Raw genomic sequence first — 15000 nt, 5'->3', positions numbered from 1 at the left:
CAACTGGAGGAAGTTGGAGGGGGCTACACTTTCTACTGCATTGGGAAGCCAGATGGCACCCCAAGAACCTCAGGTGTGGGCTTTGCCATACGAATCAAACTTGCACGACAGCTTGACAGCCTTCCACGAGGGATAAACGAGAGGCTGATGACCCTGCGTCTGAAGCTGTCCAAGGATCGCTTTTCCACAGTCATCAGCTGCTATGCCCCGACGATGACCAACCCTGATGACATCAAAGAAGCTTTCTAGGAGGAGCTCAGCCGCACCATTTCAGCGGTAGACAGAAAGGAAAGGACAGGCTGATCATCCTTGGGGATTTCAATGCCTGCATCGGCGTGGACTTCTCTTCGTGGCCAAGTCCAAGGACAGCATGGCACTGGCAAGTGCAACTCAAACGGACTGTTTTTGCTCTCGCTCTGCGCGCAGCATGGACTGACTATCACGAACACCCTCTTCCAACAAGCGGACAAGTACAAGAACACATGGATGCACCCCCGCTCCAAGCAATGGCACATGCTGGACTATGTGATTGTCCGGCAGAGGGACAGAGGTGATGTTTCCATTACACGCTGCATGAGAGGAGCAGTCTGTTGTTCGGACCATCACCTGGTACACAGCAAGATGATCAGACTTGCACGCAAGCTCCAACTAGCCAGGCAGAAACCCCCTAGGAAGCTGAACATCCACCGCCTCCCTATCACCAAGGATGTGCTTGTCACACTCTTATAAGAGAGCGGACTAGAAACCCCCACCCAGCCCAGCACTAACACCCAGACAACACAAACACAGACTAAAATAATTCAGGGTTCGTATACATTTATTCAATCACACACAGAACTTGCCGAATAAAACAATAACCACAATCCCGTCCGCAACAACTGATACACTTAACAGAATGGATAAATAATAACACACACACGAAACACAGAGCTTTAAGACACGGCCGTCCAGCGGCAATCAGTCCGGAGATTGCTAACAGTGAACCTAGGACGTTGATGAATAGATAAACTGAAGCACTGCACAACACAAAAGGAAAACGAAGACTTGGACGGTGAAGACTGGAAACAGATGAAAACAGATGAAGACGACGAAACTAGCGCACAAACGATGACAGTGATAAGAGGGCAGCAGGAAGACAGCAGTCAGCAGCAGATGGAGCAACAACGCTGCCTGGCCAGCACAGGTTGAAGGGGAGATGGTGCAGGAAGTGGGATGCTGAAAACTGTATAAATTTCATCACCCTTCTGGTAGGATTACCCATGCCCCCCGCAATGAACACACAAGACAAACTGATAAAAGCTTTCACCACACTGAAACAGCAGTTAATATGTCGCTATAAAATTCCGTTGACACCGCCCTGCACTTCACATTCACTACTGAACACATTTTTTGTACATAAGACGTTGAAAGAACTAGGGGGAAAAAGCCTGATAGTTTAGAAAACAAATCAATGATAATTTGACCTTGTGAACATAACGAAAATAGAAACATTCTTACAATAATAGTAAAGGGGTTCGCAAGGAAAACGTTAACTCGACTCTCAGTTGCAGGAATTCTATAAATATATCAAAGGAATCACAGCGTTTCCATACTTTAAAAAGTTATGTTTAAAACACTTCTTTCAAAACAGAAGACAACAAACCACTCCTCCAGTATTAGCTCCGCATCCCAAACAACAAAGTCATCCATCACATCTCTCATCCCCAAAACAGAACAGGACAACGGACAAAGAAACACTTTGACAGTAAACTGACAAGGACAAACTATTTGAATAGTGAAACTCGCCTGCCAACCGGGTGCTACTACTCTGACGCTGGAAACAAAACAAACGAGACACGTCCAGCAGGGCACTCTTACCCTTTTTGCTGCAGCACACAGAACACAGAAAACATGGCCACCCGGAGGAAAACATATCCCCACGTGAGGGTACCAACTGGGCAAAAAGCCCCAAACCCAACAGACACGACCTTCCTCCAAGAAGGCCGCGGGCGAAAAGCGTAGATAAATGTCACTGACAGAACAGAAAAACTTGAACCCCTGTTCAGCAGTGACAGGAACGCAACACATGACTCCACGATTGCACGTGAAAAAATTTACAACCGGGAGTCACACATACAAAAAGACCAGCAAGCTGGGAGAGTGAGTAGGGAAGGGCATGCACAAAACATAACCTCACACGTGATTGTCATGAGTTGTGACAGTGCTGCAGCAGCAAATCCAAGCAGCTCTCCAAGACATTCCTGCATCTACTGATGTAGAAGAGGGATGGAGCACCTTTAGAGATGCTGTGTACACAGCAGCAGCTGACACACTCTGCTTTGTACAGTGGAGCCACAAAGACTGGTTTGACGAGAACGACTCCGGAATCTCTAAGCTCCTGAACACACTGCATATACGGCATCATGATCACATTTCCGATAAAGACTGCCAGAGGAAGGAGAACCAGTTCTTGCAAAACAAACAACTCGTACAGAAGAGACTGCATCAGATGAAGAACACCTGGTGGGAGAGAAAGTCCGAAGAGCTTCAGTCCGCTGCTGATGTTCACGACATGAAGACCTTCCATGATGGTCTCTGAGCTGTGTATGGGCCGAGAGTCACAGGACCAACCCCTGTCCGAGTCTTGGACCAGACCACCCTCCTGACAGACAAGAAAGACATCCTTGCCCGCTGAGCAGAGCACTTCAACACCCTCCTCAACAGGGACTCGTCCGTATCTGATGAGGCAACTGCAGCCCTCCCACAGCTACCAGTCAATGACTCGCTAGCTGCCCCTCCCACCAAGGCCGAGACCCGGAAGGCCCTAAAGCTGACAACGTCAGGAAAATCACCAGGAGCGGATGGAATCCAGGCTGACATCTACAAGTATGGAGGCGAGGTGCTGGCAGACAAGCTGACCGCCCTGTTCCAGTCTATCTGGGAGAGAGGGGGTCCACCAGGATTTCAAGTATGCTTCAATTGTCCATATTTACAAACGGAAGGGAGACAAAACATCCTGTGATAACCACCGTGGAATCTCTCTCCTCTGCATCGCCGGCAAGATCTTCGCCCGCATCATACTGAGCAGACTGGTTGACCATGTCTCCAACACAGTCATCCCTGAAGCACACTGCGGCTTCCGCTCAGGCAGGGGAACATGTGACGTGGTGTTTGCCGTACGCCAGATGCAAGAGAAGTGCCGTGAGCAGAACAAGGAGCTCCACATGGTCTTTGTAGACCTGACTAAGGCCTTCGACACGGTGAACCGCCGTGGTCTGTGGAAGATCCTCCTAAAGTTCGGCTGCCCAGAGAGCCTAATCCAGCTGATTGCGTCATTCCACGATGGCATGCAGGCGAGAGTACAGAAAAATACTGACATGTCGGATCCGTTCCCTGTGGTAAATGGAGTGAAGCAGGGTTGCGTCCTGGCACCGACACTGTTCTCTATTCTCTTCTCTGCCATGCTGATTGACGCCTTCCAAGACTGTGACCGGGGCATCTACATTCAGTTTCGCACAGATGGCAAACTTTTCAACTTGCAGCGACTCCATGCTAGGTCCAGGGTGTTTGAGGCACTGTTGAGAGAGTTCCTCTTCGCTGATGACTGCGCGCTTGCTGCAAACACCCATGAGAACATGCAGTTCATTATGGACAGGTTCTCAACCTCTTGCAGGCGCTTTGGACTTCATCAGCCTCAGCAAGACCGAGTCCATGTACCAACCAGCTAGCTCACAGAACGCCAGTGCCTCTCCCCCCCACTCCCCCCCACCCCGCCCCCCAACCTCCCCCACCTGCAACCAAGGTCGATGACACAGAGATCAAGTTAGTCGACAAGTTTGGCTACCTGGGCAGCACCCTGTGCAGCAACGGAGCCCTTGATACAGAAGTGACGCTGCGCATCGCCAAGGCCAGCTCCGCCTTTGGCAGACTCAACAACAGGCTGTGGAACAACAAAGGCATCAGGCTCAGCACCAAAATCAAAACCTACAGAGCTGTTGTGATGACAACCTTGTTGCACTGCTGTGAAACATGGACGACGTATCGCCGTCACATTCAACAACTTGAGCAGTTTCACCAGAGATGCATACGAAAGATCCTCGGCATAAAGTGGCAAGACAGGGTCTCCATCCTCCAGGTCCTAGAGAGGAGCGGCCTGCCCAGCATCGAAAGCCTGCTGACCCAGTGCCAGCTACGCTGGACAGGACACGTTGTCCGCATAACAGACAGCAGGATCCCGAAGATGCTTTTGTATGACCAGCTGAAGGAAGGCCACCGTAAACTTGGAAGACCCTGCAAGCGCTTCAAGGACACCTTGAAGACAAACCTCAGAGCCTGTGACATACACATCGCTTCCTGGGAAACTGATGCCCTTGACCGCTCTCGCTGGAGGATGCTGTGCTCTAGTGGCATAAAGACGTTTGAAAACAAGAGAACGCTGGCCATTAAGGAGAAGCGTGAGCGAAGGAAGCAGGGCTCAGCTTCTTGCAACACCTGTGGGAAGTGCCTCGACTCCCATATGAGGACACACACCGACAGATAAGCCTGCCTGCCTACTCATCCGTCGGACTGACGGGAGACTCCATCATATATATATATATATAGAGAGAGAGAGAGAGAGACTCGAAGAGGTGTGTGTGTGTGTGTGTGTGTGTGAATAAAATTTGAGCGTGTTCATTGATTACATGTATCATTGTTAAAAAATACATGCGCGCGCGCGCACACACACACACACACACACACACATACTCGCACACATACACACACACGCACACACTGTGTAATTTGCCAACTATCCGGAAATGAGTAACGTTGTGCTATGGTTTTTGTGTGAGTGACAAAAGCTCCAAGTTGGAGAACAGGGCATTGTTCCTGCCAGCTGTCTGGCCTTAGGTGTGCTGCCAGGCTGGGGAAGCCGATTGTTGTGTGCTGACACGGGGCCACAGTGGACCTGTCTGTCTGGACCACATCCATAAAGACACACTACACACCACCATGCGTGCTTGTACAAACGCCTGCATTGTAGGCATACTCAGTCGCTTACACAATGATATGTGTACTCTCTCTCTCTCTCTCTCTCTCTCTCTCTCTCTCTCTCTCTCATATGCACATACACGCACACAAATACAAACTTGCATTCTCAACACACACACACACACACACACACACACACACACACACACATACATGTACTGTATCTAATTTAAAAGAAAGGATGTTTGTTGTTATTGGTTGGTGGTTGTTTTTGTTGTTGTTGTTTTCTTTTCTTTTCTTTCTTTTTCTTTTTCCCCTAATGTTCGTATAGAAGGGAAGTAATTATTGGAGACCCTGACCAGATGTAGCGCAACAGTTGTCTAACTTCACCAGCTCCATTTCACATTCCTCCATGGCAGACGTTGATTTGCTAGCACTGCTGCGTGAAGTTCACCATGGGTAGGTTGATTCCCAGCTCCCTCCCACTCTTCACATTCACAACCCACTCTGTCTGTCTGTCTGCTTGCCCCTTTCTCGCTCTCCTTATGTATAAATCGTTCATTTTAATGATATTGTTTGTCATGTGTGTGGTTGACTGAGAACCTCCCTCACCCTCCATCCCCCATTCTGGTCTGTGGTGCGGTGTGTGGTGAGTGTGTTTGTTTCTTTCATTTTGTTCATTTTTTCCTATGCATTTTACTAACACCATGCTCGTGCCTGTATGTCATGTGTGTGTGTGTGTGTGTGTGTGTGTGTTCTTTTTTTCTTAACTTAAAAAAAAAGAAAATTCTCCTCTGTTACGTGTTTCTACTAACACCATGCTTTGATTTTATTTAGCATTGTGTAGCGTAGACCCTATTCAGGGCGGGGACTGAATGTAAAAAAGCACACCAGTGCTTAGCTATTATCCTCGAAATAAAGAGTTTTATCTTGTCTTGACCTCTCTCTCTCTCTCTCTCTCTCTTGTAAGGGGTACAGCGAAATACGCCAAAGTTTTTCTCTCTTCTTGATTCTTCTGATGGAAAATGTCACATGTCAGGCAAGAGAGAACGCCATCACAGAAATATCTTCCAGAGTTATTTTGGAATTGAAGGCCTTGTCAATATACACAAAATACAATAAAATCTCTCGATAAACGAATGCAGTCATTAAACCAAATCAGTGATGTGCAACAAGACTGATTATGTGGGTCAATATACTTTTTTTTTAAATATTGTATTTGATATTGCATGTTCACGTCCACTTTGTTTATATATGTCCCCCCTTGACTGTTGGGCCCCATAAGCCTTTGTCAAATAACAGTTGTTTTGTTCTTCTCTCTCTGTCTCTGTTTCCCTCTCTCGCTGTCTCTCTCTCTCTCTCTCTCACTTTCTCTCTTTCTCTGTCTCTATCTCTCTCACTTTCTCACTCTCTCTCTTTCGCTCTCTGTCTCTGTCTGTCTGTCTGTCTGTCTGTTTCTCTCTCTCTCTCTCTCTCTCTCTCTCTCTCTCTCTCTCTCTCTCTCTCTCTCTCTCTCTCTCTCCTGTGACCAAATCAGGCACTCATCGAAAGCAGTCAGAATCTTTCCGCATCCTTGTATGTACCAGGCCACTTTCAGGTCACAAAATAGTGCAGTATCGATTTCTTCTTCCCCCATCTCTTTCTGTCTGTCTCACTGCCTGCCTGCCTGCCTGCCCTCCTCGCCTCTCTCTCTATCTCTGTCTCTGTATCTCTCTCTCTCTCTCTCTCTCTCTCTGCCCTGCTGAAAAACAAAAGATGCTAAAAGCTTTATGCTTAGTCCAGCCTTTGCTTTCTTGTCCCTGGTGTCAGTTTGCCAACAGAGCGGGGACGTTTTCACGTGGGACATGTTTGTACGGAGCTTTATTCTTCTTCTTCTTCTTCTTCTCTGTTCGACCTGTCACTGGGACGGATGGTGGTGAATGCAGGCCGTGCATATATCGGTTGACTTTGGCTCGTGGGAAGTGGTATTAAAGGTTGGTCATGCGTAGACATGTTTTTGTTCTGTTGGGTGTTTTGTCTTCTGTCGATCGATTCTGTCTTTACTGTTGTCGTTTGACGGAAGAACGAGAAAGTGTAAAAACAGATCGGATCGTTTTGTTGCAGTGCAATAATTCTCAACAGCTCATCCCTTTCCAGTATGAACTAAAATGACCATACGTGAGTGAGTGATTTTGAGAGTTTCAGATTTTGTTGGTTGTATTTTTGATTATGTGCTACTGTAACTTGTGCCGGTGCGTGCGCGTTCGTATGCTTGTGTGTGTTGTGGTTTGTGTGTGGAGGGGGGGGGTGAATAATCTTTAATAATGGTTGGTATCTTGTGTTCAATTTTTCTTTTTTGATATTTACGAGTGTGTTCTATTAATAAACGCCTATGCCATATTTTCAAGATTAGGCGTAAATCCTCATGAAATTATTAATAAATGGAAGTTAATAAACAATGATGCTGCCAATGTTCAGTTTCGTTCACACCACTTTCCAGGTGCAGAACTGATACTATTTAATTAATGCTTCACTATGAATATCATGGAAACTTACCACTCATATATTTAGGTGTGTTGTTTTTGCAGATGGATTTCAGGAGGCTGACAGCCCAAGTTCGTGACCGCAACAGCGTCATCAGAAAGCAGGTCCTCACACCGGCTTATCAGGTACTTCACATGGCGGCTGGCTCTTGGTGTCAGGAAGGATGATGAGTCTGTCTGTTGTCTGATCTGTCTGTCTGTCTGTCTGACTGTCTGTCAGGACGCAGATTCATCACAAACCAGATGTCAGTGTGTCATGATTGCCCAAGACATTTTGTCGAAAGATGACGATCCGGCATTTTCCTTGTTCGGTGGTTTGTCTGTCTGTCTGTCACATACACTCTCTCTCTCTCTCTCTCTCTCTCTCTCTCTCTCTCTCTCTCTCTCTCTCTCTCTCTCTCTCCCTCTCCGCCCCTTCTCTCACCCGCAAAATAAATTGCTCAAGTAAACATTAGTACCGACGAGAGAGACAGACAGACACAGACAGAAACAGAAAGGCACGACTTCTGTAGAAAATAATTCCAAACGACTTTGACCTGTTTCACAGACCTTCAAAAGTGCAATCACATCGTGCAGAGAAAAACACAAGTGGGTTTGTATTATCCAGTTATACCCTAAAATACACTTTCAGTACACACGCATAATACAGTCTGTCAGAGGAAACACGAAAACAAACAGCGGAAGGTGGTAAGACTGGTCCAGGTAATTCGATCTAATTGACGGAATGAGAATCGTCTTGCAACTGAATCGTGAACAGTGTGGAAGGTGATAATAGTAAAGGGTTGTATACGATTTTGGTTCGTTCCCAAACGTTCATTTCCTGAAGTTAAGTCGTGCGTAAGCGCGAACGCTCCCAGGTGATTGCGATAATAATGCACGGACACGCAAGTGGTAGGCCTCATTTCTTCTGTCTGTCAGTCTGTATGTCTGTGTGTCTGCCTCTCTGTTTCCGTCTCTGTCTCTGCCTGTGCCTGTCTCTCTCTCTCTCTCTCTCTCTCTCTCTCTCTCTCTGTTTTATGTACACACTGTCACATACACACACAGTCACACACACACACACACACCGCCCAGATAATAGCCTACAGACCAGCACTGATTACAGTGTGTGTGCTGTGTGTCCCACACGGCTCTTTACATATCGTCCGTTCGTTACATGGCTGGTTCACAGTGAAACCACACTTTGTATTGTTCCTGCTCTGGCTCGTCCACAGGTGGGACAGGTGACTGTGGTTCAGTGGGTGAAGTGCTAGTCGCTGCAGTGGTTGAAAACACCCGTGCGGTGTGTATGTTTAGTAGGAATAGTCGCCATTAATTTTCGTGATGGTTGTCGTAGTTGTAGTTTCATTTGACATATTTTCACATCTTTGAATTGTGTGTGTGCGTGCGCGTGTGTGTGTGAGGGCCGAAACGCAGTCAGCAACAGTACACTGGCGCAAGGTACGAGCTCAGTGCGAGAACTGTCCGATAAAGACAGAGATCGCTTGCATGGAGACGAGACAGGCCGCCGAAGGCCACAAGCCCAATCATCGTTAACGGGGATCAGGGATCTATCCGCTCTTCACAGTCCTCGATCCTCCTGCAGTCAGTACGTGTGTGGTGCTGCCAGAAACCCTACACCAGGCACTTACCGCTGTGACGTACACAGGGTTCGCCACACAATGGCAGTTGGAAGTGGCTGAACCATTTCACACAGTGTGACCGTAGCAACGCTGCGGAGCAAGGACATCTTTGGGAATGGAGCCCACAGTGAGGTGTTGTGAGCATGAGTTGAAATCTTGTCATCCGCTTCGTGACGGACCTTTTATCGTGTGATCCTGGTTCGGGATCGTTAATGAATAATGTACTGAGACAATGTAAGAGGTCCTGAAACAGTCTTGATCTGTGTTAATCTTTATATACTTCTGAGCGCCGGGGGTTGCTGGGGTAGAGGTCGTGAAGTCAGTATGCGTCTTAGAAAAAAAAATCCGGCGAACTGGCATTTGATCCGTTAAATCCAAACTGTGTAGGCTGGTGATTTTACAGGCTGAATGACCTTTGTTGTTAATTAATTAGCAGACTGATTTTTTTCTGTAATATAATTCCATCCATAAATATAATAACATCCCTAATTAAATCTGCCACTGGCAAAGTTTTTGTCGGGTGTGGGGGAGGGGATTATCTTCTCAATCATTAAGCACTGCCCAGTGCGTCATAATTAATTTCATGAGAAACTGCATACTGCGTACTTTGCGTAAGCATGTAAGTATACCTGCTTTTCTCCATGATTCCAAGACGAAACTGTAAGCTTTAAAGCTGGCACAAGGCAGGCACGGTGGTACAGATTAACTGGACGGAGAGGCAGGGAGTGACTGATATACCAGCTGTGTTGGGGTGATTAGCTCCGGTCTTCTCGCAACAATCATTTCGGGTTGTCGGACTTGACTTCCATGTCTCAGTGGGCCTGTGGGAGTAGTTAGAAACTAAGCCACTTGCTTTGTCACAGGCACCGTTCTGTATCCACTGACGTCCACTGACAGTGAACAGTGGTTGTTGGACTGTTTTGTGATCTGAACTATAATTCCTACAGAAGTCAAACAGAGCAATAATTAATAGTGAGTGATGGAATCGCCAGTTTGTTAATCACATCTTGCCGAAAATGCCTGTGACGTTCTGATCTTTAATCCCCTTTCAGGGGGAGGGTCGTGTAGTGTGTATCTGGTGAGGGGAGTGAGGTAACTGGTGAGGGGAGAGGCAGTGAGGTAACTGGTGAGGGGAGACAGGCAGTGAGGGGAGAGGGCAGTGAGGTAACTGGTGAGGGGAGACAGGCAGTGAGGGGAGAGGGCAGTGAGGTAACTGGTGAGGGGAGACAGGCAGTGAGGGGAGAGGGCAGTGAGGTAACTGGTGAGGGGAGACAGGCAGTGAGGGGAGAGGGCAGTGAGGTAACTGGTGAGGGGAGACAGGCAGTGAGGGGAGAGGGCAGTGAGGTAACTGGAAAGACAGAGTGAGTGGTGCAGCATGGCCCAGTCCCACAGATGTGAACACGGGGCTGCTAACGGCAGCGTTGTGGTTCCCGAACAGCCCAAGAAAAAACGACGAAAACGACGACGACGACGAAAGGAACGGGTTTGTGGCTTTTCCTTGGACGTAGATAGTTTACATGTGTTTTATGTTTCACACGGCAACCCGTAGGTTCTTTTCATTTGAATGAAGGAAACGATCATTGATTGAAGTGTGTGAGTTTGTGTGTGTGTGTGTGTGTGTATGCGTGTGTGTGTGTGTGTGTGTGTGTGTGTGTGTGTGTGTGTGTGCATGCGTAGGTGCGTGTGTGTGCGTGCGTGCGTGTGTATGTGTTAGAGGGCATTGAAAGAATGCGGGCATATTTATTCATTGTACTGCTGTCTGAAACATTGTCTTGGATGTCTGTCCAGAACAACTTTGAATAGCTGATCAATATATAAATATCTCTTGTGTTGTGTATGTGATGCATTCATTGTATTGTATTAACATTGGACATATTACAAATATCTTACATTGTATTGCGCTTTATTACACTGTACACATTACCATTTACTGTCTTATACATCGTCGCATTACATTGAGCTATCTTGCATGGCACTGTATCGTGCTGCTTATCGCTTCATACTGTTGGTGTCGATCAGACAGACTGTACCTTTATGTAATAATCTACTATATAAATGTGTGCGTCAGTTTTCAAGAACTGGATTTTGTCCCATTCGTGGGCTGCAACTTCCACTGTCTCCCATATCTGCAAGTGGACTTGCATTGAGGGGAGACAGGCAGTGAGGTAACTGGTGAGGGGAGACAGGCAGTGAGGTAACTGGTGAGGGGAGACAGGCAGTGAGTTAACTGGTGAGGGGAGACAGGCAGTGAGGTAACTGGTGAGGGGAGACAGGCAGTGAGGGGAGACAGGCAGTGAGGTAACTGGTGAGGGGAGACAGGCAGTGAGGTAACTGGTGAGGGGAGACAGGCAGTGAGGGGAGACAGGCAGTGAGGTAACTGGTGAGGGGAGACAGGCAGTGAGGTAACTGGTGAGGGGAGACAGGCAGTGAGGGGAGACAGGCAGTGAGGTAACTGGTGAGGGGAGACAGGCAGTGAGGTAACTGGTGAGGGGAGACAGGCAGTGAGGGGAGACAGGCAGTGAGGTAACTGGTGAGGGGAGACAGGCAGTGAGGGGAGACAGGCAGTGAGTTAACTGGTGAGGGGAGACAGGCAGTGAGTTAACTGGTGAGGGGAGACAGGCAGTGAGGGGAGACAGGCAGTGAGGTAACTGGTGAGGGGAGACAGGCAGTGAGTTAACTGGTGAGGGGAGACAGGCAGTGAGGTAACTGGTGAGGGGAGAGGCAGTGAGGTAACTGGTTCAAGCAGCCATCTTTTTTCTTCTTTTTTTTTCTTTTTTGGCGTGGGTGCGGGGGAGGAGGGGGGTTGAGGGGTTGCGTACTGGGTATGTTCGTGTTTCCATAACCCACCAAACACCTACATGGATTACGATCATTAACGTGCGTGTTTGATGTTCTGTATGTGTATGCGCACGAAGGATGTTCAAGCACAAACCGCACATGTGTTGACCTGGAGATCGGAAAGATATATATATATCTCGCCTCACCCGTCAGACACCGAGATTCCAGCATGGGACCCGAGGATGAAAGTCTAGTAACCACTTAGCAATCGTGCCGATCAAAGCTGTGGATGAGAATATGGTGACCGTAATTTATGTGCAGGAAAGCGATCTTTCTGATATTATGAAAAATGACATAAATGATTTTATGCAGTATAGTATGATGTAGTATTCGTATGATATAGCATGGTAACAGTACAAATCACACACACACACACACACACACACACACACACACACACACACACACACACACACACACACACACACAGTGTATGATAAGACAATAATCTACATTTTCCGGTTGTGCACTTCGCAGCATATTTCGTTTGTTGGTTTGTCAAAAAATTGTTTGTTGTAAAATATATTGTTGATAAATACCTTCTTATTAACAAATACAGTAAATATATACATTAAGGAGGGTGTATAAGTTCCAATGTATCTGTCTGTCTGCCACTTTGTATCGCTATGAGTGTGATGCGTGCCTACATTTCATATCCAGTACAGTCCCAGATTTGGCACAAAACTAAGAGCCTTCAGGCGATACAAAGGCGATGAGTATTGTCCGTCCAAGCTGAGACTTCTCTCCATTCTAGCCTACTTTATAGGGATTTATGCCTGTTGTGGGTCGTGAACCTAACTTGGACAGTTAAAGAAATGTCGTTTCGTTTCGTTACATGTTTGTATCTACACTCTTACAAAGCAGATTCGAATCAGGGCTGGAGCGAATGAGGGCGGTGGTGTTTATTTTGGAGAGGATAGGGGTGTATGACATTGCCACGAGAAGATACATGGTTATTTTTCCATGAGAGCGATTCAGAGAGTGTTGTAAGGTTTTGCTACATTGTAGAACCCGGTGCCATCACACCCGTTCATTTTCACGTTATAGATCCTTATGAAAAGCTCGGTATTACGCAATGACTTGTGCAAATGTAAGCATTTAGTTATCTGATCATTCCGTCATTCCGAACGGGTTTTCTGAACTCACGAAAGCAAATTTCAACACATTATGTCAACAAATCAGTGACTCATCCGACAGGTTTCCAAAGTTTGTGGTCCAGAGCAGACTGACGTGGTGATCACCACTGCCTGACCTTTGTTGACCCGACCCCTTTCACACCAGGTTAAAACGATCGATTAGCAGGGTCAGTCCAGGCCAGCCGGCTGTTTGATCTTCACAGCTGTACACAGCACTCAGCCAGTCTCCCAGGGTGCGGGGATCAAGTGTTGACCGTGGCGATAAGTTATCGTCCTTTGCTCGAGCATGTTTCACCCTTTGTGTTCTAACTGTTGGAAGCTGGGGGGCGGGGGAAGGGGTGGGGGGGGGCATAGAAGGGAGAGACGGGACAGCGGGTAGAGGGTGGAGAGAATTAGTAGGAAGGATGTGGAGAGGAAAAAAGACAGAAGAGAAGAAGAGAAAGAGAGAGTGGGTGGGGAATGTGAGGAGACAGAGAGAGAGGGGGAGAGTAAGTGGGGATTTGGAGGAAAAGAATCAGCGAAGACGAGAGACGGACTTCCACACATTTTTATCGAAAATAAAGCAGCTGATTCCAATGTACAATTCTAAATTAGGACAATTGTGCATCAAAGAATTTTACTTGACAGTTTTAACAATGGAACATTCTGGTCTGTTTAAAAGTTTGATTTGTGCTTTCTGTTGAATAATGTTTGTGTCGTTTCAGTTATAAAACAATAAACCATAAAACAACCGATGTCCGCGACGAACTATGAAACATACAAAACTGTATTTAATACCTGTAAACCTGTGTTTCTTGGAAAGCTTTCTTCCCTTTCCCTGCCGTCCCTTCTTTTTCTTCCTATTCCTTTTCCTGCAAATTACCGCTGTCTGCGACAAAACGTGAGGCATACAAAACTGTATTTGATAGCAGTGAACCTTTGTTTCTTGGAGAGCGTTCTTCTGTTTCCCTGCAGTCCCTTCCTCTCTGTCATTCCATTCCTTTCTCCTGTAAATGTTTACCGCACAGTTTTAGTTTTGTGTGGAGTGAGCGGTGAGGTTGTGAATACAAGGAGAATCATCAGTTGCCTGTTCTGTGTTCTGCCAATATTTACTTATATATTTTACGATATATTTTTTCTTAGTTTGGAGGTGAAAGATTGAACGGAATGGCTGAAACCTCGATTATGACGCATGACCCTCGCGGAGAGAAGTTTGGTGGTGTGGTTCCAGTGCTCTTGTGACTGACATGATGTGTGGTCTGTGTGCATTGTGGCCATTGAGTCTGGGCTGATAGATGGTCATCCGTTATTTTAGTAATGTATTTGTTAAGAAGAAAAAAAAGGGGTGGGGTGGGGGGCTAAATACAGGCATACATATTTCATTAATTCCTTCTTGAAGAAGACGTTCAGTATGAATATCAGTTTTGTCCTCCGTTTTGCTGTCCTTTATCAGTTTTGGGGGTTGGAACTTTGCAGGTTAACATGCTGTCTGATCCTCTAAGTACGGTTGTGGACACGACATTCACAGAATACAGTTTGTTCAAATCGTACAGACCCCGCCGATCGGCCGGGCATCACCGACTTCAACTGAACCTTCGGTTGTGGACTGATACCCCCACTGATAACTTCTGTTGTTCCCTGACTCTTTTCAGGCCGGTGGGAACAATCCATCGGTGTTTTAGTACTTGGCAAATCGCTGCTTTAACTGGGTTTCTTTTTTCTGGTCGGTCAGAGAGATAACGTATCTCCGTTTGTTCGTGTTCCCGTTTGTGGGACCGGTGTTACGGGGGCTTACAGGAGTGAGTGCGTGTTTTCACGCCAACACAAAGAGCCGAGTGCACTCAGAATATTGTGTTCTAGAGAGAGAGAGAGAGAGACTGTGTGTGTGTTTAGGTATGGGGTCACTTTATAATTCTCGATGACGGAGCTTTGCTTTCGCATGCTTGAAAGTGATGG

General features: G+C 46.9%; 1 protein-coding gene across 3 annotated transcripts in view; it reads left to right on the top strand.

Annotated features, from left to right (window-relative positions):
• The window catches only part of LOC143286062 (uncharacterized), a 32647-nt gene that overhangs the window by 5662 nt on the left and 11985 nt on the right, over positions 1–15000 (top strand). Inside the window, exons 1-2 of one of the 3 annotated variants that reach the window (XM_076593608.1) lie at positions 6832–6923; positions 7518–7598. In XM_076593608.1, the coding sequence (XP_076449723.1) occupies positions 6870–6923; positions 7518–7598 (135 nt within the window). In that variant the 5' untranslated portion in view covers positions 6832–6869. Of the gene's footprint in view, positions 1–6831; positions 6924–7517; positions 7599–10342; positions 10575–15000 lie in introns of those variants that run through there. The other 2 variants (XM_076593610.1, XM_076593611.1) reach the window with 2 other exon arrangements.

The sequence above is a fragment of the Babylonia areolata genome, chromosome 9, assembly GCF_041734735.1.
Source record: "Babylonia areolata isolate BAREFJ2019XMU chromosome 9, ASM4173473v1, whole genome shotgun sequence".
Classification (NCBI taxonomy): domain Eukaryota; kingdom Metazoa; phylum Mollusca; class Gastropoda; order Neogastropoda; family Buccinidae; genus Babylonia; species Babylonia areolata.
This window is presented reverse-complemented; position numbering and strand designations above follow the sequence as displayed.